The 26,408-nt window shown below is 50.2% G+C and overlaps 1 protein-coding gene across 2 annotated transcripts in view; it reads left to right on the top strand.

Moving 5' to 3' along the window:
- The window catches only part of GALM (galactose mutarotase), a 33,618-nt gene extending 9,182 nt beyond the window's left edge, over positions 1–24,436 (top strand). For both annotated transcript variants that reach the window (XM_075925833.1, XM_006112620.4), the window contains 5 exons: positions 1,117–1,323; positions 4,335–4,416; positions 19,614–19,755; positions 21,482–21,656; positions 23,384–24,436. In XM_075925833.1, the coding sequence (XP_075781948.1) occupies positions 1,117–1,323; positions 4,335–4,416; positions 19,614–19,755; positions 21,482–21,656; positions 23,384–23,461 (684 nt within the window). In that variant the 3' untranslated portion in view covers positions 23,462–24,436. The remainder of the gene's footprint in view (positions 1–1,116; positions 1,324–4,334; positions 4,417–19,613; positions 19,756–21,481; positions 21,657–23,383) is intronic.
- Positions 24,437–26,408: the final 1,972 nt, after the last annotated feature.

Genomic DNA, 26,408 nt, shown 5'->3' with positions numbered 1-26,408 from the left:
GGAGAATGAAACCAAGGGATATGAGAATACTGGGATTCAACTAGGCAGCAGACCTGGGCTCTTGAGACTTGTTGTGGTGTGGGTTTTGCAGTGTAGATGTACCCTCACAATCCTGTTACTTAACACCCCGCTGATCAGTATAACATTTAATTAGCTGATTGAGTAGTTGATGGGGGGGTGCTCACTACCCCCGCTCTGGCTCCACCTTATAAATGCAGTAAGAGCCAGGCGGCTCTTACTACAATTAAATAGCAGAGGTGCAGCATTCGGGGATCTTGCGTGAGCTGGGACTGCTTCAGTCCTAGCTTGTGCAGAGTCCCCCACTGTGCCTCTGCCTCCTCTGCCCTCCCCTCTGCCCAGAGATGGTGCTGGGGGAACTGGCTTCTAAGCTGACTACCCCCAGCACTGGCTCCTGCTTCCCCTATTGCTGCCTCTGATACAGAGGCAGCAAGGGGGAGGGGAAGTGAGTAGTTGAGAGAGTGACTCTACTCCCCTATCGTTTATATCCCTGGTCCGAGAGTTATCCCTAGTACTCCGATTGGACTTTCCAGCTTCAATTGCTCTGTTCCTTCAGCTGCTCCTAGTCTTTTCAGTTGTACTCAGTGTTTGTTTTCACTTCCGGACTTACACTGTGTGCCGCTGAAGAGTTCCTACCCTTGGAGTGAGCTAAGTGATTCCTGAATGTAAACTGTAGGATCTCTCTGAAATGCAGTATGTAAATCTGTTTTTAGTTTATGTATCTGAAGTATACAGGACCTTGAGCAAATGGGAACTAATACTGATTGGCAGCCTCCTCTTTCCATGTTCAAATCCATGAGGCAGCACAAGAGAGGGGTGCTGTTCAGTAAAGCATTATGATTCATATTATCCTGTCCCTTGCGACCTTCAGTCCTGGATCAGAACCCCAGCGTACCAGGCACTCTACAAGCACTGAACACAAAAGGCCCCTAGCCCAAGGAGTTTACTGTCTAACTATGGTTTCTGTGTCACTGCAGCTGTAAATAAGAATTCTGAGAGACCTGTTTGCTTCAGGAAATGGAGCTGTGTCATGTATCTTGCATGTGGGTTTCCAGGGGTAGAGAAATGAAGTGAATGTCAACTAACTTGATGTTGCAGGTTCTCTGGACCCCCGAGGTGCTGGTAAATGGCATACGCTTCTTCAGAAGGAGCCCAGAGGGTGAGGAAGGGTATCCTGGGGAGTTAAAAGTCTGGGTGACCTACACACTTGATGGCGGAGAACTAGCAATAAACTACCGGGCGCAAAGCAGCAACACTACTCCGGTTAGCCTTACAAACCATACCTACTTCAATCTAGCAGGCCAGGTAAGTTCATCATCCTTGGCCCTTGACACAGTTCATCTCAATGTCTCTTTCAGTCTAGCATGTAGACTCCTAACTCTCTCGTGAGCTGTGTTGTCCAGTGATCTTACTTAGCTTGCTGCAGGAGTAGAACTAATATGTTAGTACGGGGGCGGAGGGAGAGGGAGCGGAGGGAGAGGGAGCAAGAGGCATGTGCAGGTTGGTAAGGGAGGGAGAGGCTGGGGCTACTTGTGGTGTGGGTGTTCAGAAAAGCCCAGTCCAAAGGTTCAGGGCAGTCGGGGATGAGACATGCCCCGGGAAGCTAATTTGGCTTCAGGAGAAACTACTGTGACTCTGAGTCTATTTGTATTCCCAAGCCGGAGAGATACAGGACAGACTGGATGATCACCTGGGCCTTTCTGGCCTTAAACTCCCTGACTGCAAAAAATGAAGCTTGGTGCGGTCACCACAAGGCATGGCAGAACGGCTCTTTTGGACTTCCCATTGTTTTGGGCCAGGAGACCAGTCAGCTAACAAAGGGTTAAATAACTTCTGCTTCAGTAACGCAGGTGTCCTAGGTACTTCACTTGGCACCGCTGTCGCCTTAGTGTTGACCTCATTCTACTAGTGCCTAGCACCCTGGCTGAGATCAGGGCACTCTTATGGGTAGGTGGAGACAAAGACCAGGTGTGAGCCCTGGCTCACAATCTAACCAGATACCACAGAGAACAGCTGCAAGGAGGGAAAAACAAAGGCACAGAGAGGGAAAGTGAATTGCCTGAGGTCACCCAACAAGTTGCTAGCAGAGCCAATGTCACTCTTCCCTGCCAGGTGGGCCACACTGCCTCTCAATGGCACTTTGTTTTCATTTATAACCCGGCATGAAGGCAAAGGTAGAGAAAATGATTCTTCCGAGTACCGCTGTGCAGTGAGGGTAGCATCTGATAACCTTGTTTCAGTCTTACAGTTAGATAACAAAGCTCTTTGAAAGACGCTAGCTAGAAAGAGACCTTTTTAGAATATCATTTTAACTGTATCAATGTCGTAACAACTGCAGTGTAATCTTCAGTGTGTACTTAATTGGTTAATGATAAGGTCAAGGAAACAAATGTAATTTTTAGCTTACTCACATTTTGTGGAGCAGACAAAACACCTCAATGTGTGTGTCCCTCTGTGTGGGTAGTTGTTAATCTATTTAGAAACTGAGACATATTTTAGGGCTTGATCTTGCTCCTATTTTAGCAAGGGATGGAGGTGGTGTAGGTTGTCATTCACTTCAGTGGAAGCAAGATCAGACCTATATTGTACTTAGAAAGAATCCCAACCATGAGAGAAGAAAACTTTCCTTCCCCAGTTCAGAAGGACTTCTGCCCTCTACAACAAGGACTTGCAAGCACAGCACACATCATCTGCCATCCTGAGACCTTCTGATCTCCTTTAGTAACAAAATGTACTTTGTTGGGCTACCCTTTAGGTTTGGTTGGGTTTTTGGGTGATATGTAAAAGTTTATTTTGGCATTTTAGATTATTTTGCTAAGTTTTTGTTGCTAAACTGATGTTACTCACATATTGAAATAGAACACATGGTTTGTAAGACTGGGCAGAATGTGCTTTCGTTGTTCTAAAATGTGAGGGCAAGAGATAGGAAGTACACTCACCCCCTTCCCTGTGTAATGTGGATGTTGTTGACTTTTCTTAAAAATGGGCCCTGACTGGTGGTCATTGGCCGTGTCCGTGCCAGAAAACCATTTTGCGTTGGGATTTACAGGGGTTCGGCGTTTTGGCTACAACAGCTGCACAATAGTTAGTTGCTTGTCGGCCTGCTGGTGGAGGGCAGGGAAAGGAGACGGTTGCCTCAGGGCCCAGCAATTCAAAGGGGCTGCAGCCCCCGGCTGCCGCTACCACCACTACTTCAGCAACGGTGGCAGCCAGAGCCCTCGTCCCTGTGCATCGCAGCTGGAGCACTGTGCTGCATGCTCCAGGCGTTGCTGAGAGCAGGGGGATGGCACAGCACAGCACACTCTGGGAGGCATGGAGGGCTGGCTGCCCTGCCCAGCCCCGCCCTCTTTTTCCTGAGGCCCCACCCCTTACAGAACCACAAAGCTGGCCCGCCCCACTTTGCCCAGGCGCCGGCAATTCTGTTGGGCCCCCTGGTTACTTGATTTAAGTTTGGTAATTAATAGTAAGCCATCACTTGGCTTTGTAGTGGCCAAATTAGAAAACTGCATAATTGAAGTAACTTATGGATAATTTTTTTGTTGCGGTAAAGATTTGATTGTTTTAGCCATATGAGAATTTGCCTGATTTGGAAAAGGCTATTGCTTTTATGAGGGATTTTAGTGAAATCATTAACATGTGTAGTCATTAATGCCTGCATATTAGCTTTTTAAATTTTGCAACTTTTTTAGAATACAAACACAGAACAAAAAAGGGTCCTACAAGCCTTTAAGTCAAAGAGCCAGATCCACAAAAAACCCACAGCGGGGCCTACATGTCTAAATACTTCTGGGGATCTGGGCCCAAGAAAATGTCCAGCATAAGTTTTATATGGCACCTTCTGCCTCGTAACTTCCTTCTGCGTGCTGGGCAGGGTGACACACAAGAAGGAAGCGCAGGTCAGGCAGACACAGAGGGACGCTGCAGGCGTAGAAGTTCCTGTTGGCAAGTTTTTTTTGGTATATCTGCTGCACGCTGCATGCAAGCTGTCAGTCATCCTGACAGGACTTCTGTTCTTGGCTGTGTATAGAGCATTGATTAGGCTGCGACTGTATTAAGTAGTGGAGTATGATTAAGCCTGGGGATCATGATAGTTGCTTTTGCCTCTCTCTGCCTGTTGAGTGATGTGGAGACTGCCTGTGCCATAGTTATAGGGAAATTCAGAGTCCCTCCCATTTGAATGTGTAATCCAGTGACATGGGCTCGCTCTGCAGGCGTTCGCAGTCAGTGAACATGTGGTTTGATAAAACCCTGCACAGGCATCTGGACTCAGCTACGGAGTGAAGTGTAGCCTAAGCATTTCTTTCATTGTCTCCTAGGGCTCACGCGATATCTACGACCACGAGTTCTCCATAGAAGCAGACTCTTACTTGCCTGTGGATGACACCTTGATCCCTACTGGTTGGTGACTTTGAGAATTGCGTCTGTTTGAGGGTGGGCAGAGTGGGGATTTCATTGGGAGCAGGACGGGCTTTAAGGCAAGGAAAGTCGTTCTGAAACATAAGTGGAGTCTCTTATTCCATTAGAGCCATGGTTTGACCCTTCTGTTCGCAAACAGCCTAATGTGGCATGTGCAGGGGTCCAGAGCAACATGCCAGTGGCTCACCCGATGAGAGTCCGCTCTGCAGTTGACACTGAACTGACTCCTGCTCCATCCAAACACAGCTGGAGCATGATTCCCAGTGTTTTGCAAAGTGGCCTGTGAAACCACTTGGAGAAAGTTGAGAACTGACCCCAGCGGTGGGTTTACGTCCCGGTGCCCAGCGCCTCGCAGCTCCCATGGCTCTGTTTGCAGCCAAGGGGAGCCGCGAGGCTCCATGGCTGTGGTGCCGATGAGTAAATACACCAGCGGGGCCGGTTAGCAGCTTTCTCACGGTGCCCTGAGCCCTCGTGTGATTGGCTTTTTGGCCTTGTAGCCCTCGCTCTCCACTGTGGTGCAGGTATCTGCTTCGTGCTTAACTGAGGTTGTAGTGGATGAGCCTGATGCATACATGGCCTTCATTTCAAATCCCCCCAAAGCTGCATGTGTCTCCAAACTGAAATGTTACACGAGGGCCTCATCTGAGCTCCTGCCATCAAGTTAAAAAGATCAGACAAAGGGTTGATGAATTGTGAAGGGCTCAGTGGCGTTCTAAAAGTCTTAACGCTTTTTGCCTTGTACCACACGAGAGGCTCTGTGGTCTCGTGTGTATCAGTTAGTCTTGTGTCATCCGTGCAGAGACACAGCAGTAGATAAAGAGTTCACACACCTAGACCATGCAAAGTGCACCTGGTGAGATAACACGTCATTCTGGTCTGTCCCAGAGATGTGGGTGTGAAATAGATTACAGTAATTCCTCAGTTAACACTATAGATATGTTTCAGAAAATGATCGTGTTAAGTGAAAACGTGTTATGCGGGGTCAATTTTCCCATTGAAAATAATGGAAAAGGGGGGGGTTGCGTTTCAAGCGGTGGTGTCTGTTGGGACCCGGACATAAGGTTGGGGGAGGAAGGGGACTGGGTTGCAGCAGGGAGGGGAGGTGTTTGGCTCTGGGGAAGGAGAAGGGAGGGGGATCGGGTTGGGAGCATGCCCCTGTGACGGGTCTGCCAGGACCCACACTGCGTCCGGCGAAGGGGCGGGGAGGTTGCTGGAGAACGGCGTGGCGAACCCTCCGCCGCTTCGCAGGAAGGCGGGGGAAGCCCCGTGCAGCCACCGGTGTTGGGCCGGCTGGGGAAATTGTGTTATTCTGGGAACGGTCGTGTAATTCAGAAAACGTTCCCTTAAAAAAAAATTGTGCTATCACGAAAACATGTCAAGCGGGCACATGTTAAATGCGGAATTACTGTACACAGCTATGTGTTCTGAGATGGACATTTTCCATATACCACATGCAAGAAAGAAACCTGAGAAGTTGCCTTCACTAGAGGGGATTTGGCCTCCTTAACTGATTTTTTTATTTATTTATTTTTTTTTAAATTTAGCATTCTTGAAAGGTGATGTACATTAACTAATGGATAGGTGCCTGCAACGTTCCTCTGTGAATAAAGCACAATGTGAGTAGCCACAGGCTAACTCACCACTCTGGGCATGAGGTAATTAACCGATTACCAAGGAGGGGGGTTCAGTTTGTTATCAGAGATACAGGAAGAGGGATCAGGCAGGCAGGCGAGGCTCTCCTGGAGGTGAGAGCTCTCTGCCCCATCATGTCTCGGGAGAAGGGAAGATGCTAATGCTCTCGGGAACAAGCCCTGTCCTCATCTAGTACCGTGTAAATGAGGCAGGCAGGTTGAGCTTGCCACGGGGTATGCGAGGAGTCCGGGGGAAGGACCGCAGCCTGCTGGACACAAGTACGAGTTACTCCATCATACCATCACGGGACTCCATGCTTCCATGGTGTAACGAATGGGGAGGGAAGCCAGTGCTGCTTTTGGTAGGTCTGTGCTGCAGCTGGGAGTGAGCGTCCAGTCTGCACTGGCAAGGTGAAAATGGCTGTGACCACGCTGCAGCTCTGGAGAGGCTCAGGCTAGCCATAGGCCCCCTAGGCTTGAGCTGGGGTGGCCAGTCCAAGTCTCCAGCTGAGTCACCACGTCCCACAGCTGTTTTGAGAGCACTAGCCCAAGCCTTGCCAGCACTACTAGGTCTGGCCAGCCTGGGAGGCCTGCTCCACGTTATCTCCACCTCCTGCCCCTAGCCCTGTTGCTTGTGCTGTTGTGAGTAGCTGCGAGTGCTCGGATCTGGTTCCTTTGCCCCTTTCCTTCCTCCTGCAGTGCCTGGCTTACTCCTGCTTTTGTAGCACCGTTTCAGAGGGGAGCCGGGTTAGTCTGTAATCGAAAAAACGGAAATCCAGCGAATGGTCCTGCAGCACCTGAGAGATCCACAAACTAACCATCTGCATTGCGCTCGGCTCTCGGGCTGCAGGGCTAGTCACTGGGTTTTAGGCTTTTTGTAGCCGAGCTCTCCAAATGAGCTGGAGGTCCTGTTCAAGCTGTACCTAGATAACCTGTGGCTCCAAGCCTGGTCATTGCATGATGGGAATCCCAGCCAGCTTGCTTTGTTTTACGTGGGATGGGTCAGATCCTCAACTGGCATCAGTCAGCGTGACTCCACTGCGGTCTCACTCAAGCTGCACTGACTGACACCAGCTGAGGAGTAGGCCCAGGAGCCTCTGTTATGAACTGCCTTCATGCTGAGCAAGTGCATGTTTAAAACATGGATCAGATGCTGAAAGGTTTGACTCGGCTCCAGATCAGTTTTGAAACTAAAAGTCAAATGTCAGAGCAGCCCAGGCATCTGTGAAGTGTCAGACGCTGCGGCAGAGAGAGGAGGATGGAGGGCGGGGTTTTCCTCAAATTGTTGTTGCCAACAAAGCACTGGCAGCTAAACCTTCATGGAAATCACCAGGGCCCTCCCCATCTAACCTCCGAGATGCTCAGATACCAGGAGCACTGATGGGTGATGTTCCCACGCTCTATGGATGACTGTGGATGCTCAGATGGAAATAGGAGATAGACTTGCTGAGAGTTTCTGGGTAAGAATAAAAGGGAGAAAACAAGGGTGATGCCATGGTAGGGGTCTACTACAGACCTCCTACCCAGGAAGAAGAGGTGGATGAGGCTTTTTTTAAACAGCTAATAATATCATCCAAAACACAAGACTTGGTTGGTGATGATGGGGGTCTTCAACTACCCAGATATCTGTAGGGAAAATAAGAGAGCAAGGCACAGACTATCCAACAAGTTGTTGGACTGCATTGGAGACAATGTTTTATTTCAGAAGGTGGAGAAAGCTACGGGGGGGGGGCTGTTCTAGACTTGATATTGTCGGATAGGGAGGAGCTGGTTGAGAATGGACAAGTGGAAGGCAGTGTGGGTGACAGTCATCATGCAATGATAGAGTTCACGATTCTAAGGAATGGCAAAAGGGAAAACAAAGATAATGGATTTCAAGAAGATGGACTTTAGCAGACTCGGGGAGTTGGTACATAAGATCCCGTAGGAGGCAAGTCTAAGGAGGAAAAAAACAATTGAAGACAGTTGGCAGTTTTTAAGAGACACATTATTAAGGGCACAACAAACTATTCACCTGCATAAGAAAGATAGGCAGTATGACAAGAGACAGCCTGACCTTAACCAGGAGATTTTCAATGACATAAAAATAAAAAAGAAACCTGCAAAAAGTGGTAACAAAGTTATAAACAAATAACACAAGTATGTAGGGGCAAAATTAGAAAGGCCAGCCCACAAAATGAGCTCAAACTAGCTAGAGCCAGAAATGAAAACAAGAAAACATTTCTATGAATATATTATAAGCACGTGGAAGATCCAGGACAAGATAGGCCCGTTACTCAATGGAGAGAGAAAAACACTAAGGCTGTGTCCAGACTGGCAAGTTTTTCCGCAAAAGCAGGTGCTTTTTGCCTGCTGTCTACACTGGCCACTTGAATTTCCGCAAGAACACTGACTTCCTACTGTCTGAAATCAGTGCTTCTTGCGGAAATACTATGCTGCTCCCGTTCAGGCAAAAGTCCCTTTTGCGCAAAAGGGCCAGTGTAGACAGCCCAGATTTGTTTTGAGCAAAAAAGCCCCGATGGCGAAAATGGCGATCGGGGCTTTTTTTCAGAAAAGCGCGTCTAGATTGGCACGGACGCTTTTCCGCAAAAAGTGCTTTTGTGGAAAAGCTTCCATGCCAATCTAGACGCTCTGTTCCGCAAATGCTTTTAACGGAAAAGTTTTCCATTAAAAGCATTTGCGGAAAATCATGCCAGTCTAGACGTAGCCTAACAGAAAATGTGCAACTGGCAGAGGTGCTTAATGACTTCTGTTTTGGGTTACCTAACACAGTGAATGCCAGTGAAAATGAGGTTGCTTCAGAAGCTAAAATGGGGAAAGAGTAAGTTGAAGATATAACTTGTCCAAGTAATGTGTAAGTCACCAGGGCCTGATGAAATCGGCCTAGAACAGTGGTTCCCCGCCTTTTTTATACCACAGACCAGCAAACTCATTAAACAACTGTTGGTGGATCATTTGCATATTCTCATTTGCATATTCATTATGGGGATTAATTTTACTCTGTCATGTGTTATTTTGCTGACTGCCCACTAGCCATGTGGTTCCTCCAGCTCCGGACAGCTGGAGCAGCTGTCAGCCGTCCCGCCTGACAGCCAGGCGGTTCCTCCGGCCCCAAGCAGCCACCTGCTCACGAGCCATCTGGTTCCTCCAGTCTCGGCCAACTGGAGTAGTTGCCCCCCATCCTGCCCACCAGCCACGTGGTTCCTCCAGCTCCAGGCAGCTGGAGCAGCCCCCCACCTGCCTGCCAGCCAGCCATGTGGTTCTTTTGGCCCCGGCTAGTCGGAGCAGCCGCCCATTGGGCTGCCATGTGGTTCCTTCAGCCCGGAGCAGCCACCTGCCCGTCAACCATGTGGTTCCTCCAGTTCAAGCCAGCTGGAGCAGCCATCCTCCCTCCTGCCCACCAGCTGCGTGATTCCTCTAGCCTTGGCCAGCTGGAGCAGCAGCCTACTCGCCTGCCAGCCAGGCGGTTCCTCCAGCCCCACCAGCCCAAGCGTCCTTCCCACCACGCTGCTGCGTGGCTCTGCTGAGGAGGTGGGCAGGTAGAAATTTCCTTTGTGCACACAAGTGCGCAGCGTAGAGGGAACTCTGGCGCCTGGCACGTGGCCCCGCGCTGTCCCTTGCTGGCCTGGATGGCTGGGGGCTCCGAGCCCCACTGGAAGGGGAAGCAGAAGAGCAGCTTGTTGCTGTGGCTGCCTGAGCTCACCAGGTTTGCTGATGGGGCTGGTGCTCTCGCCCATCCCCCCCTCCCCGGCAGGCAGAGGTGCTGCTGTCACCACAGCTCCCCACGCAAGCTGCAGCCACAGGCCATAGAGAAAAGGATAAATATAGTGCCCGTCTATGAAAAAGGGATGTGGGGGCAGGAGGAAGGGTGAGAGAGGATGCGGGGGCAGGATGGGAGGGGCAGGGGTTGCACTGAGGGTATGGGACGATGCAGGGGATCAGGCTGCGGGGGCAGGATGGGAGGGGGCAGTGCCTCACAGCTGATCCCGGGCTCTATGCTGCGCTGCCCCTTTGAAATGCCGTGGTGGCGTTTCAAAGGGGCAGCGCTGCACAGGCTCTGTGCGGGGCTGCCACTTTGAAGTACCCCTCTCTTCCCCCACTTGCTGCCTCTGTCTGATAGGCAGCAAGGGGGGGGGAGCGACTAGTTGACTATCCGGTAAGTATTTGCTTATCAGATAGTTGACTAGTGCTTAACATCCCTACCCCCGCCTCAGTGCAAACCTTTCCGCAGACTACCAGTTGCTATTGGAAATTCCCTGTTCATTACACGATTACGCCCCAGCCATTCTGCTGGTGCTGCAGCTGGGGAGAACGGTTTAATTTAAACTATTAAACTTTCTCATGTTAGTTTATCAAACTTCATTTCAAATAAAGTAAAATATTATGTCCAGCACAAGAGGTTTCAATGTATGCTTTATTTAAGGCAGGAGTGAGGAGCCTTTTTTGGGTCAGGGGTCACTGACCCCCAGAGAAATCAGTTGGGGACTACGCAAGTGAGAAGCAAAAAATCTCCTCTCCAAACCCCCAACCCTCACTGATGTGGCCCCCAACTGAGACCCCTCACTCTTCTGCATCCAGCCCCCATGGATCTGACCTGGGGGGGGGGGGGGGTGAGCAGTGATAGAGTGGCACGGTTGTCATGTGTGGGAGGGAGGGAGTGTCTGGTGTGAACTGCATGTGAGAGAATGAGAGAGACCCTTCATGCCAAGCTGTGTTCCCCTCTGTCCACCCAGGTTGTGACAGGTGTGTGCATGTACGCATGTGCCCTGTTCACGCAGGGGTCTGATACGTGTGTGTGTGTGTGCGGTGGGAGTGCCGGGTATGCTGGTGTTTCTTGTAAGCCTCGGCTAACAGAACGTAGCTGGAACTGGTAGGTTTTATTTCTTTGACGTTTTTGCAAGTCTGCACGATATGCCTTCCGGCTCTGCTCTGGGCAAGTCCCATTGATTTGCATCTGGGGCAGGGGTGTGAGTAGAGCTAGTGAGTCTACTTACTTTTCCTGCATCTCCTCTGGATCCAGGACCCAGTGCAGTAAGGGGCTGAATGTAGGCACCTCAGATTTCCCTGGGCTTCACACACCAAAGGACGTTGACTTCAGTGGGACTGCTGATGTGTAGATTTCAGCCCATGCTGTGTGCAAGGGACTTACCTTGCTGAATTGGGACCTTAGTGTAATGTTTAATGGGTGTTCATGTTTTTCAAGCAATGTCAAAGTTAGCAATTACCTGCTGGTTAGAACGTTTTTATTTGCACCTTGGCTTGATATTCCTGTTTTCTATATTTATTTGATTTTAACCTTTTGAATAATGAATCCCTTAAGGCAAAGCCCTTGATGGTTATACTGTGCTTGGTGGAGGTTATGTATATTTTACAAACCATTTTGTGTGGATCTCTTTTTTAGCATAAATAGACACCTGAATAAAACAGTTTCTCTTTTTAAAACGACTCTTCCTCCCCTCTGCTGTATTCAGTAGAGTTCTCTATTTAGATCGGATCAAAAGCCACAAAAACACACAACTTGTAAGATAAAGAGTGATTCTGAGCATTTGCAAAGAACTGGTGCAAAGCAACTGCTGAGCTCCAAGTGAGCAGATGGGAAATGTCAGGGCAGTCAGCAGTGAGGTGAGGAGAGAAATGTCCCTGAACAGGGACTTCTGAGCACCAAAGCGACGGGAACTTGCCATTCCATTCACAGGTACCCGTGACAGCAGTAAACCCCAGCAAATAAAAACCTGGCAGTCGACAGGAAAGAGCTGAAACAAAACTTGATCACAGACGGTCGCGCTGGGCCAGACAAGCAAGGGCTGTGATCTCAGGCCCTGATCCTACATTGCTCTCACTGGTACACCTGTGCTTCGAAATCTGCTTGGCAGCATGTGGCACTGGCTCTGTGGCACCATTTCCTATTGTCAAGGCCTGTGCTGAGTGGAGGGAGGGTCTCTTTAAAGGGAGAAACTGTTGTATTCAGGCCTCTGCTTGTGGTAAAAAACCCATAGCCCCTTACAAAATGGTCCTAGAAGTCTGCACAAAGCTCCACTGTGGCCCCCACGCACAGACTGTGCCTCTAGTGTTTGTGGCAGCGTCTGACACCTGCTCTGCGGTATAGTGTCCTGCTGGAAAGGGCTGCAGGGCGTGGGGAGTGGGTGCCTGGGAAGAAAGGGCAGCTGGGCACTAAACTTCCATCTGGGCCTCTGAAAATCTCCCCTCCAGTTCTCACTGGCTTGTAATGGGCAAGGAGGCTTGGGCTCAAAGGGCTCTGGAAGAGGAGAGATTGCTCAGTCGCCTCCGCCCCTCTGCCCGCTGGCTTTCTCGCTAGCGTGCCAGGCCATGGCTGCATTCTTCTCCCGTGGCGCTCTACTTCTTCCATTGCTACTGTGGCTAGAAGACGTCGGGTGGGGGGTGCGGGACTCAGGACAGGGCCTTGGGGATGCGTGGGGGCAGGGCAGGAGGCTGGGAGTGTGGGGGATGTGAGAGTGAGGAGTGGGGGTGAGGAGCTTAGGTTGGAGGGAGATCCCAGCTGCCAGGGGCCTTCCCCCCACAGCTGCCAGGGGCCTTTTCTCCCCCCCCCCCCCCCCCCCCCCCCCCGGAACCTCTTGGTTACCAGGGGCCTTCTGTCTTCCCCAGTATTGTGCCCAAGGGCCAGGGGAGGGGGTTTGGAGCGGGAGGCTACTTATCTGGGCTAGTGACAGACAAGATGGTGGAGCCCCGTCTCCAGCTGGCCACTTTCTGGGTGGTGTGGTTGTCCCCAGTGGTCACTCTGCAGGATAGCTCTCCCCTGCGGGCTCGCTGCCTCCAGTGGCCACTTCCCTATTGCATCTCTCCGAACAGCAGCCCCTTCCCCCTCCCCCCAGCTGCCAGGGGTCTTTTCTTCCCCCCTACCCCACCAGTTGTGGAAAACTCGTTTTCCCAGCACTTCCCATTTTCTTGGCACAGCCAAACCCTGATCTAGCTGTAAGTTAGAAGAGGTTTGGTGGCCCTAGCTCTTACTGTTTAGGAGGAGTTCTTGAACAAACAGGCTCACAGACAGACAGATGCACAGTTCTTAAGTCTATAGATAGATGTTTCCCGTGATCACCTGTTCATGTGCTGAAGTGTGCATGTTAGGGCTTCACCTCAAAAGTGCTCCTGAGGGTATGTTCTCCTACACTGTGTGGATTGTCACCTGTCATGGCACTTACTCCTACATTATTAGTGTTCATCTGCCCGGGTAGCTTGCTCTGTGCTCTGAGTGCAGCATGTGAGACATGGTGAATTCCATCCGCGGTACTGGCGGAGTTTGGGCCATTGTTTTCCTTGCACTTTTCCTTGATCACATAGCCCTTGGCACTATATGTGGGTGTAACTCTTGATGTGCAGAACAAATCATTCAGAAGTTTCTTGTTAGTTTCAAAGGGTGTGATGATGCCTGTAAGATCCAGTTTTCTGTCCCAGAGATCCCTGGCAAGACCGTACTGTGCCTCTTTACGGAGTGTATATACAGCCCTCACATAGCTAGCTATCTTTGCTGATTGGTAGTTAGGGACGGAGTCATGGCTCTGCATAACCCTTGCTCCTCTGGTGGGGCCTCTTCTCAGCAGTCCCTGTGCTCCAACACGCTCCCCTGTGATTGGACAAGGCCACAGTCTAGCAGCAATGGTGATTTATAGCAGAGCCGAGTGATCTGAAATAGACGTTGCCTCATTGCAGCCGTGTGTACAGATCCGGCTCTATTCATAGCCGACTTGTGACCCGTACGCTGAAGGTGCTTGACGGTAAACCATGAGCAGTCGTCAGGAGACGGGAAATGCTGAGCTTGATGCAACTGAAAGTGTTGCACAGAATGCTGGGTGCTGGAAACTCAACCACAGAGAGAGCATGAATTTAGATCCTGAGTGAGCGCAGATAATGGTGTGTTTCTAGAATCAAAGGCTACAGTTGGAGGTAGCTCTACCTGGCCTTGGCCCTCGGCCATTTCCCCAATCAGCAAATCACTGTCTTTGTTCTGCGCAGCAATAAGAAGATGGCGGCTTGTGCTTGTCAGTGGAGTGATGAGTATCTAGCAGCTTTTTGGGCTACATCCTGAGGGCCAGCCAAGCTGTGCAGGATGCAAAGGGAATGGGGAAAAGTGGCACTAGGTAATGTCTCGTCCCTGCAGAACCTCACAGCCTCGGGATTAGGCAAACAGAGACAGGAACGTTGGTTTACAAGAGGGCAGACACATACCCAGCAGACATGGTAGGCCTGCGTGCATTACCACAGTCCTTCTGGAAGTACTGCCTCAGGAGGAGAAGCTAGGAAGTGTCTGTGCAACAAGATGGACTCCCCTGCTGCCTGCAGTGGTGGACATGCCTCTTGGCTTGCTCTGGAACACCTCCTATCATCTGACTGCCATTGCTCTGACCACTAGGTAAGACTGCCCATGTCCCAGTCATGGCTGGCTGGCTGACTCGTGGGTAGTTTATCTCTGGAATTCTCAGGGCTGCTCTAAATTATGCCAGCCACAGTGTTCTTGTAGGGACTGTTTTACCAGAGATCACCAGAGTCCAAGATGCTTCTGTCTCAGCTGGAACAGGTGATGCAGAGCTGGTTGCACCTACTGTATACGGCACACAGGGATTACAGAAGGTACGCTGCCCCCAAGGAGAGCTTTCTAAGTGTCCTGTCCGAGACATGCCACACAGTTGCACGGGGACCTGAAGATCTGCTGCATCTAAGCTAAACCGCTGAGGCCTTCACCTGCTCTTTAATTCCGGTATACATTTAAATCCTGGGTTGCGCTCAGTTGTCTTTCCAGCCAACTGTAGGAGATTGCTGTGTCTTGTTCCCGATGGTTGGCCCACTGGCTTGTTGCATGGTTGAGGCGTGTTTTGCTGCCAGGACACAGGACAGCAGCTACAGGAGTGCTCCGAAGCAGTGGAGAGAAGGGATGTGGAGGAAGTGGTTGTGTGGGTATGACTAAGAAAACATGCAGTGAGTGGGCTTGATCAGCCTCGTCGCACAAGAGTGGAGCTGGTTCACACAGGCCAGGAGGTGCAGGTCTCGGCAGCCTGCAGCAGCAGCTTACAGTGATGGAGTTGAACAAGGTGGTTGGAGGCTGTGGTACTTGAGGTTTATGAGGCCTGGCTTGGTGCTTGTTACTACAGTGTACAGATGGGGAGATATACAGAGGGGAAGTGGTTGCTCCAGGTCACCCTGCTTCTTGTGACTGTGGAAAGGGGAACAAGACCCCACAAATAGCACCAGTAGCCCTTGTGTTGGGAACTGGCACTCACGTAGGCCTAGCAAGCTGTTACGGCTGCGCACCTCGCACCTCTCCCTGTTTGGCTCCCTTCAGCCTAGTGGAATGGAGAGTTGCCCTTTTTCTGAGGGACAACATGCAGACTCACACTGGAGAGCCCGGCCCCATCGCATGGCATGTAGCCTTCAGAGGCATGGAAGGCATCTCTCTTCTGACTGAGGGTCTGATCTAGAATCCACTGAAGTGTCTAGAAACCCTCTCACTGAATTCAAAGGCTTTGAAGGAGGCCCTGACACAGAGCAGCATTATGTGCAATGTAAAAAGGCCCAGAGGAAGGGGCAGTTTGACACCTGCTAGCACTGCGTGGCTCCCAGTGTACAGTAACACCACTGAGACCAGTGGCATTACACCTGTGGGAGTGGCTGGAGAATTAGGCCCGTGGTTCAGAAGTTTAATTCCCTACGATTTAGAGCTTTTCGAAAGTGGCTACTAATTTTGGCTGTGTCTGTTTTTGGGTCTCCAGTCTGAGATCCTCAGGGCTGAACTAATGATGCCTGCACCATGTAACACCAATACGAGAGGGCCATGAGAACAGCTTTACTACTGAGACTGAACGGGCTTGCTCTGAACTGGCATGACTCTGAGTCAGCCCTGGAAGTTCTGATCCCAAATTCCCCCTACTTTGAAGACAGATGATTTGATGGAGTGTCATTGTGTGCTTGCGATACTGGGCGGGGAGAAGATGTTCTATCTGCTTAATTATTTTACTGTTGACTGAGTTTAGAAAAATCCTGCCTGCTCTTCCTTAGCACGAGTGGCACTTTGCTTGTTGAGAGACCTGACTGCTCCTCAGTCCCCAGTTCTGAGACAGCTGTGTCTGAGAGCCTCTACCTAGAGAAACCACCTACAGCAGTGCTCTTGTTGAAGCAGGTGTGCTTGCATGTTAGCATCTCTCTGCCTTTTTCAGGGGGGTTGCTCTAGGGGCCTTCTGGAGAACAGAAAAGCATGGCAGAACATCAGAGCATGCCCTGAGGAAGAATGGGGAGCTGGAGAATGGTGCGTGCACTTTATGCTGATTTGCTGCCTCACCCACACACAGCTAGGAGAAAACAATAGACACTGTGTGAAAGGCTGCACCGTAACACGGCATTATTTCTCAGAATCCAGAAATCTAAACTGCCAGCCCAGTACAGCAAGAGACAAAGCAGGCTTCTCGGTAAGGTGGAGAAGCCAGCTCCCCTGTTCTAGGCTGGGTCTGTGTACACTGTCCAGATGGTGCACTGCCCTCAGTGTCTTGGAACCTAAAGTAATCTCTTGTCATTTCCATAGCATTGGCAGTACCCTAGCCCTCAGGGAGAAGGGAGTTGTCTGGGTTTTTCTGAGCGTCTGCAGAATCTCAGCTTTCCTGTGACAGGAAGAGAATGTTTTGGCCTTTATAGTTGTGAAAGAAACTTGACACCCAGAGGGGCATTCACTTATCTCTGCTGCCTGAGGAGCACGTGGAGTATTTCAGGGCGTTCTTCACAGAGCCCTGATTGCCGCAGCAAATCCAGCGAGACAGCTGTTTCGCTTGGACAGTGATCTGACCAGACTTAATCTCTGGGGTTTTCCTGCATCCCGCTTACAGTCTCTCAGCGGCAATGTCAGACAATCTAAGAAGATAAATGCAGCTACTAGCAGGGACTCCCCTTCACCCAAGGAAGGGTGATCCCACAATTCCAAGCCAGTTCCATGCCCTGTGGGGGCTCTGGGCAAGAGCTTGCCAGGGCTGCAATCACCCACTGAGCCCCCAGGGGCCCAGGACCTGGCTTCAATATTGAAACAGGCTAACAAGCCTAAGACCCTCGTGGCCCAAAAACTCAAGACAGCCATGGGGCTGCCTGCGCAGACCTCACGCTCTGCCACGTTTAAATAGCAGGTTTTCCAAAGCCCCACGCTCGACTCTTACCAGGGTGCGTGTCCACCCCACTGCCACCTATGCCTCAAACCTATTCTTTTACATCTATGGACCAGCTAAAGGTGACCCCAGGACCCACTACTCTGCTGTCAGTACTGACCCCTCGCCGACACTGGCCAGGTTCTCTCCAGCGCATGGAACAGCTTCTGCACCTCCTTCATATAGCGAGGAGGAAGCTGTGTCTCTCAAATGCTCTCACCCAGGCACTCCTCCCCTAGGAGGAGGACTCCTCTGCCACAACCAATGATGCCTCGGTGGCACCCCGGCCAGTGGCTACTGCCTCCCGCTCGGCCCTACTGGAACCCCTGCGCACCTCTTAGAATGCACCAGCAGCAGCAACAGGCCTACCATGCTGGCTACTGCAGAGGTTGAGTAACCCTCTCACCTAGTGAGGGAAATAGAAAGGGACATACACTCTGCCAAATGAAGTATAAAAATATAATTAGGGAGGCCAAAAAATAATTTGAAAAACAGCTAGCCAAAATCTCAAAACCAATAGCAAGCTTGTAAGCCCATCAGAAGCAGGAAGCCTGTTAAGGAACCGGTGGGGCTCTGGATGATTGAGATGCTAAAGGAGCCCTCCAGGACGATAAACTCGGTGAATTCTTTGCATTGGTCTTTGCAGCTGGGGCTGTGAGGGAGATTCCCAAATCTGAGCTTTTCTTTTCAGGTGACAGATCTGAGGAACTGTCCCTTGTGAGGCCTCATCTGAAGAGGTTTTGGAACAAACTGATAAATTAAATAGTAACAAGTCACCAGGACCAGAGGGCATTCACCCAGGAGTTCTGAAAGAGCTCAGATTGCAGAACTATTAACTGTGGTTTGTAACCTACCCTTTAAATCCGCTTCTGTACCCAATGACTGGAGGATCGCTAATGTGACACCAATATTTAAAAAGGATCCGGAGGTGATCCTAGTAATTACAGGCCAGTAAGTCTAACTTCAGTTGAAACTAGAGTAAAGAGCAGAATTGTCAGATACGTATATAAACATAATTTGTTTGGGAAGAGTCATCATGGCTTTTGTAAAGGAAAATCCTGCCTTACCAGTCCTCTAGAGTTCTTTGAGGGGGTCAGCAAGCACGTGGACAAGGGGGATCCAGTGGATCTAGTGTACTTAGATTTCCAGAAAGCCTTTGACAAGGTCCCTCACCAAAGGCTCTTAAGCAAAGTAGAGAATAAGACAGAGAGTATCTTATTGCCTCTATATAAATCCATGGGTTGCCCACATCTTGAATACTGTGTGACAGTATTTCCTGTAAGCTGAGCACTTGGATGCCCACCCAGGAGAGATTCAGGTGCCACACATGTAATTGGCAGAATGCACACAGCTGGCAGCATGTGTTTTTATTGGTGGTGCTCATCTGCACTTGCGTACTGCCCATAACAAAATTTATTCTGCACATATATGGAAAAATTAGAGGGAACATTGGTGCAGTTGTGGTTGCCTCATCTCAAAGATATCTTGGCACTGGAAATAGTTCAGAAAAGGGGTCTGAAAATTACTGCCAGACAAAAATTACTAGGGGTCTGAAAAGGCTGCCAGATAAAGAGAGATTAAATAATATAATACTGGGACTTTTGAGGTTAGAAAAGAGATGACTAAGGGGAGATAGGATAGAGGTCTGTACAGTCATGATTGGTGTGAAGAAAGCAAATGAAGAAGTTATTTACGTGTTCTTATAACACAAAAACTAGGGCCATCAAATGAAATTAATAGATTTTAAACAAAGGGAAATATTTCTTCACACAGTGCACAGTGAACCTGAGGAACTCCCTTCCAGAGGATATTGTGAAGGCCAGGACATTAAGGGTACTCGAATATCCTGAAATAGCTATTCTGTGCCTTCACAGTAAGCCCGTTATTTCGGGTCCTCTATTCTGATGTCCCTGTAAGCCTCGTTCTACAAGGAGTAAGGGATGTTTTGAAATAGCTTATTTTGTCATCTGGTGCTGTCTACACCGCGCCAAATTTTGAAATAAAGAGCTATTTCAAAATAGCATTGAACTAAGATATGCAATTTACGTAGCTCAGATGGCATATTTTATTTTGTGTTACGGTGCTCTGTAGACGCACCCTAACAGAGTTAAAAAAGAACTAGCTAAATTCATGGAGGACAGGTCCCCAGTGGCTATTAGCCAGGAGGGGTAGTTCCTGGCCTCTGTTTGTCAGACACTGGGAATGGTTGACGGGAGGGATCACTTGATTCCCTGTTCTGTTCCCTCCCTCTGGGCCATCTGGCATTGGCCACTGTGGGCAGACAGGACACTGGGCTGGCTGGGTCTTTGGTCTGACCCAGCCTGGCCATTCTCTCTGTGAACTGCTAACACTGGCTGTTTGCTCACAGACAGGCCCTGTGCTTTCTCCTCCCCAGGCACGATGGCTGCAGTGCAGGACACCGCTTTTGATTTGAGGAAGCCGGTGGAACTTGGAAGACACTTGCAGAAGTTTCAGCTCCCTGGCTTTGACCATAACTTCTGCCTGGAGCAATCAGAGGCTCGACGCTACTGTGCAAGGTGGGGACTTGATCACATCAGCAGCGTAAAGCAGCAGTACTTCCCCGGCTTCAGGGCCTTCTGGTTTGCACCATTGGTGTTTGCAGCACAGGGGTCATGGTTATGCTTATAGCAAGCACATGGGAAAAGGCAACATGCCACATTTATTGAGAATACACTTAGCATCTGCTTCATAAAAACATTCCCGCGCGTCTTGTCATTGCCATATCCCCCCTCTCTCTCTCTCTCACTGGCCAGGCGCGTGAATGGCGAGGGGGAGGAGCGGAGGCTTCTCTCGGTCTGGGCCGACGCTCCGATGTTGACAAGACCAGACCCGAAGGTTCATGCAAGATGCCCCATCTTTGATAGGGCTTTTCTCCCCCTTAGGTCTATGCGTTTTGCTTTGTCAGCTCTTAATCACCATCCGTTCTGCTTAATATTTGTTTATCTGGGAGTTATTCTTTACTCTGACATCAGTATGTTGGTGTCTCCTTCCCAGTGTTATTTCAAGATTGTCTTGTTTGTAACGGAGCGCTTGCTCCTAACACTCCAAGGCCGTCCCTATGGCTTCCCAACTTATGGTACCCTGATGCCTCTGAGTCTTCCAGCCTTCTCCCCTTTTTCAGTGTCTGGACTCTGACACTATTGGGCCTTCAAGTTGTTCTCTCTCCAAACCCTCACATTCCATTCACTCCCTCTCCCCAGGAACCACACCATCATTTCACACAGGGGAAAAGGGGTACAGTTGTCCATACAAAAGGTATCAATCCAACTCCTAATACAAAGCTTCTATTAGTACAAACTTTTAATTCATTTATTATATTTTCTTGATAACACAATCTATATACTAATTACTCCTAAGAGCAACAGCGTGATCATGCTGAATCACAAGGATCCTGCTGATCTTTCTCTCTTGACATCAGATACAGACACAAGCAGTTTGCCTGATGTGTCTTTATGAAGGGCTTAGAAGACTGCTGTCTGCTTAGCAGGGAAGAACAGAGTTACGGTTGTTTAACATTCATTCTCACACTACACGTTAAGCACATCACATAAAACATTATAAAACCCTGTGGTCTACATCATCGACTGCAGTCTCTGAAGGAAGGTCCCGATCTTTTGTCCCTTCCATCTACAGTAATCCTCAGTATATCCCCTCACACGTGAAGACACGCGATGCAGGGCTGTGCTGCTGTCCCCATCCTGCAGATGGGGAACTGAGGCACAGACAGACTGAGATGTTAAGGTCACAGTAGAAGTCTTTGAGCAGGGCAGGGAATTGAACCCCCCTATTCAGGGGGCTATCCTCTCTCCTTGCCCTGCTGGCTTCTGTTTTCCCTGGCTCCCTGCCATTGACTGATGCCTCCCTGGCTCTAACCCTCTCCCATGCCTGGTCTTGTGGCTCCCCTCCACTCCCACAGGCCATCCACTGATGTCAGCCTCCTGTCAGCCATGCCCTGGCCACTGCTTGTCCTCCCGCTTATCTCACTGCCTGGGCTGGGCAGTGCTAACTGCCAGGGAAGTCAAGTGCCCTACAAAACTGCATGAGCTGCAGGCTAATTTTTGGTTCCAGTCTAGCAGGATTCTTATGTCACCATTCCTGGGGCAAAGAGTCTTGCATTGCGGCCTGCAAGGCTGAAGAGACGGAATCAGCACCATCTTCTTTCCCTGTTCCCCAGTTTCCTTTCTTCCCCCTCTTGCTTTCTGTGCCTGCTCCCTGAGTACCAAATTGCTTCTCATTCTACAGGGCACATCATCCCCCTAGTGGCAGGACAGTGGAAGTTTACACCACACAGCCTGGGATCCAGTTCTACACTGGGAATTTCCTGGACGGCTCCCTGAAGGGCAAAGGGGGCTCTGTGTATCCTAAGCATTCAGCCTTCTGCCTTGAAACACAGAACTGGCCAGATGCTGTCAATAAGGTAACTGTTGGTGTGCTGGCAGTATGCACCAGCATGGGGGGAAGGGCTCCCTCGGCTAGTTACATGCATGCTCGTGAAAACGCACCAGCTCCTGACACCTGGTCTACTGTAGATCTGAATGAGTTCAGGTGTGCAGCCCCTTGTCGAGATGCAGTTACTCCAGTGTAAAGGGGCCTTCTACCAGCATGGCCTGGTTCCCTTCTTACACAGGACTGGCTAAACCCGCATAAAGCTCCATTGTTCCTCGTGACTGTCCATACCTGGGGGAAGGTGCATCCCTTTGACTTTGAGGGGAGCTAGTGGTGCAACTCGTGTGTGTAGACAAGCCTTTGAGAAACTGCACCTCTCAGGCCTTAATTCTGTAGGCTGTGGCTAAGTAAATGCCCAAGAAAGGCAACCCCCAGCTCTTCGGAAGAGTGCCCTGGGATCTTTCACAGCTGCTTTCCCAGTCATGTCCCATGCCTGAGCACAAAGCTCAAACTGGGCATTGATTGCAGAGTGAGGACAGAACTCCACTAGGAGTGCCACAAACAACACCCCTTCTGGGATCTGTTTGGACTTGGGTTTCCAGGAACAAATTAACCAAATGCACCACCAGTCCCTCCCCCCAAGGTGTCACAGGCCAGACGCTGGGTCTGGAAGGAGATAGCTGTATGCCTTGCTTGGAGGAGGAGGAGATATTGTCAATGATTGTCTTAGGGGTGTGAACAGTTAAGTAGGTAACTGTGTAACCACTGAAAATCTCACTGGTTACACATGCTGAGGGCTCTGCAGTATAAAGCGTCAATAAGCTCAGCACAGTCTTCACGGGAGCAGGGCAACCTGCCCTGCCAGCTCTGCTGCTGGGGAAGGACCTTCCCTGCTGTAAGTTACATGCTGGCAGCTTGGCGGCCCCTGCTGGCCCCGCTCCCAGGGACCCAGCATGTAACCTGTAGCCGGGGGGGGGCGGGTTAGGGCAGGCCCACCGTGGATCAGAGGAGCCCCTGCCTGTGGTGGGCCCGGTGGGGCTGGTGCAGCCCCCTGCTGGGGTGGGCGGGGAGCTGCTTCAGCCCCTGTGGTTAACTGGAACTGGTCAGCACCCCGTTTGGGGTGATGCCTTCATGGCCCTAGATTGTATCTTATCAACTAGAGGGCTGCTCACTTTGTTCCCTTTGTCAGGCAAGTTCATTGTACCCACCAGGGGCTCCCTGCAGCCCTCCATTCCACCTCCCCCACGGGTGCTCTGTGGGCCACTGTCAGGGACACCCTGCAATCCTTCCCAGGGGCTCTGAACTGTGTCTAAATGAACCTCGGTACAGTAATCAGCCCTGCCCTCCCTTCACCCATACCCTCTCCCTGACTGTCTTCCCAAGAAAACACAGCTGGCCTCAGGCAGCCAAACTCTGAAGAACAATGTGCTGCTCCTTTCAAAATGCTCCCCCCTCAGAAGAGCTGGGCCTGGAGCAGCTGGGATAAATGCACAACCCCCCCCCTCCCCCCCAAGCCAGGAGACTGCAACAGATGTTAAATGGAGCCCGTTGGGTCCCAGCGTTACGTGTCCTTTGTTAGGGAACTGGAAGCTGTCGGGTTCACCCAGCTCGCCTTAGCAGGCTGTTCTGCCATGAAAAGGAGAACAAGGATTTTCGATCTTTTTACCAATGGTGAAAATGACTCTTGCCGTGCAGTGGCAGCACTCACCCCCAGGCTGTGACACTGTCAGAATGAAGCTGTTGGTTTTCTTTCCACAGCCCCGTTTCCCCAGTGTGCTGCTGCGGCCAGGCGAGGAGTACAACCACACAACTTGGCTGAAGTTTACTGCAGCGTGAGGAGAGTCACATCTGTAGCCACAAGCGGAAAGTCCAGTGGTGGGGTGGGAGCAGGGGCAGTCACTAAAAATAGCTGCAGGAGCATGGAGAGGCCTCCAGCACAACAGAGGTGGCATGTGCTGGGACCTCTCCTAAGGATGCCATCTGGACACGGGCTTGACAGCTATCACTGGTAAAACTCCCCTTCATGTGGGACTAGCACTGAGGCCTGCCCCCGCCCCAGGGACCTGGCTGCCACTGGTGTCAGTAGGAGTTAGGCTCCTCAATACCTTTAAAAATCTGACCCTTGATGGCTGCTGAATTAGGGGTGTGATGTTTTACCAATACAATTATAGTAGGACGGGTGCACAACACACGTACTTATTTCCCTTTCTCTAGGTATAAAACAGCCCAGAGAAAGAAATGCCTGTGTAATGGTAGCTCATCTTCAGACAAACGGGAACTGAAGCCCGAGGGGCTACGGGCTGCATCCTCAAAGGCGCTCAGTTACCTAATGCCCATGGCGTTATCGTTGAGGCACTGGCCCTACGTGCAGGACTAAGCCCACTCCATAGCTAGGTTAGGCAGAGTGATTTGTGACTGACTTAGCTCTGTTGTTTTGCTTGAGGGGAAGGGTGTAAGTTATACCAGCACCCGGGCAGTTTTGCTAGCCAAAGCTGCACCCCCACTAGGCGTGGTTTGCCAGTATAGTGGACTGGCAAAGTGCAGCTTGTGCAGATACAGTAGGGATTTGCAGGAGCCGCTTTACCTTGTGGTGCCTAACTAATCAAAATGGCTGTCATCCGTACCCATGTCCAGCCGCCCCCCTCCCCCCCACCAGAAAATGTCTCTGTGAAGATTAAAATCTGCTCAACTTCATCTGGTGCTAGTAGCTGATGCAGGACTTATGCCTGCTACGTACGCTACAAAGATCTTGCTTATTGCTTTCACTGTATTGCTTTTACTTCTGCAATAAAAATGAATTTTCAAGATGAAGTGCAGACACACAAAACCCAGTTCTCAAGCTGAAGCCACAGAGTGGCGCACGGGGGGGGGAGAGGGGGCGAGGTAGGACTGCACATGACCTTTCCAGAGCTGATCTGTGCTGGCCAATCGCCTAGCTTGAGTGCCTCTGGCTACCAATGGCCATCAAGGCATTGGTAGTGCAGCTGGTTCTCACTGAGGGGCAGAGATGCCCCAGCTATGCCTCCAGCACCAACCCTGGACTGCAGAAGGGGCCATGCAAGGATCTGATGATATTGTGGAGAGGGAGAGCCTCTCTGACCCAGATCTAAGCTTTGTGCTAGAGGAAACAGAGCAAAACCATCAAATGCAGCCCAGTATGGGACCCAGAGACTACCCCATTGACGTAATCTGATCACAGAGCATTTTACTGATACTGTGTGCAATTTCTTTTTAGATTAACACGTTAAGTCCAGAAGGGTCCATTGTCGTCATATACTCTGACCTCCTGCATAACAGAAAACTTTCCTGAATTAATTCCTGCTTCAAATCCATTAGCTATGGTTGAACTAGAAAACGATCTTGTTTTAAAAAATCCCACTGACAGAGAATTCACCACATAGCTGCGTAGGCTGGTCCTTTAATTACCTTCATTGTTAAAAATGTGGGCCTATTTCTAGTCTGAATTTGTACAGTGTCACCTTCCAGCCATGGGCTCTCATTAAACCTTCCTCAGCTAAACTCGAGAGTTTTATCCAGTTTCTGGTTCCCACATAGGTACATGCAGACTGTGATCAAACTGCCCAGTACTGTTCTCTTCAGTAAGAGCATCAGGGTGGCCATGCTGGTCAGACCAATGGTGCATCTCGCCCAGTGTCCTGTCTGCCCACAGTGGCCACGGCCCAGTGCCCCAGAGGGAGTGAGCAGAATAATCAAGTGAGCCACCTCCTGTCATTCACTCCCTGGCAAACAGAGGCCAGGGACCCCATCCCTGCCCAATAGCCACTGATGAACCCATCCTCCATGAACTTATCTCACTCTTTTTTGGAACCCTGTTACAGTCCTGGCTAATAAGCTACATAGATTGGCATCATGAGACTCACCTAAGGCATGTTTTCAGGTTTTGTAATCATTCTCACGGCTTTTCTCTGAGTCCCCTCCAATTTTTTGAATATTCTTCTTGAATTATGGGCATTAGACCTGGACACAGGCTTCCTGTAGTAGTTACCTCAGTGAAACCACAGTGTTAATGTAACATCCGTAAGTCCATATTCCCTTGATACACCCAAGGGTCACATTAACCTTTTTGGCAACAGCATCTGCTTATCCACTGTGACCCCAGATCTTTGCTTCCGAGGAGAGTCTGCACTGCCCATGGCTGTCCCCTTCTCTGCCTTACCACAGCAGGGGACCGCCAGCCTACATATAAGCTAGTCCCTCATGTAGTCCCAGGACCGTTTAGTGTGCACCACACTGTTCCAGCCGAAGGAAGTGCAACACTACTAGCTGACTATGTCTAGACTGGCATGATTTTCCGCAAATGCTTTTAACTGAAAAGTTTTCCGTTAAAAGCATTTGCAGAAAAGAGCGTCTAGATTGGCACGGATGCTTTTCCGCAAAAGCACTTTTTGTGGAAAAGCGTCCGTGCCAATCTAGACGCACTTTTCCGCAAAAAAGCCCTGATCGCCATTTTCGCAATCGGGGCTTTTTTGCTCAAAACAAATCTGAGCTGTCTACACTGGCCCTTTTGTGCAAAAGCTCTGCGCAAAAGGACTTTTGCCCGAACGGGAGCAGCATAGTATTTCCACAAGAAGCACTGATTTCTTACATGAGATCGTCAGTGTTCTTGCAGAAATTCAAGCGGCCAGTGTAGACAGCTGGCAAGTTTTTCCGTAAAAGCAGCTGCTTTTGCGGAAAAAACTGGCCAGTCTAGACACAGCCTCTCTGTTTTCTAGGTTGTTCTGGAGGTGTAGAGAGACAGACGAGATGAGATGTACCAGGACAG

The sequence above is a fragment of the Pelodiscus sinensis genome, chromosome 3 (assembly GCF_049634645.1).
Source record: "Pelodiscus sinensis isolate JC-2024 chromosome 3, ASM4963464v1, whole genome shotgun sequence".
Lineage (NCBI taxonomy): Eukaryota > Metazoa > Chordata > Testudines > Trionychidae > Pelodiscus > Pelodiscus sinensis.
This window is presented reverse-complemented; position numbering and strand designations above follow the sequence as displayed.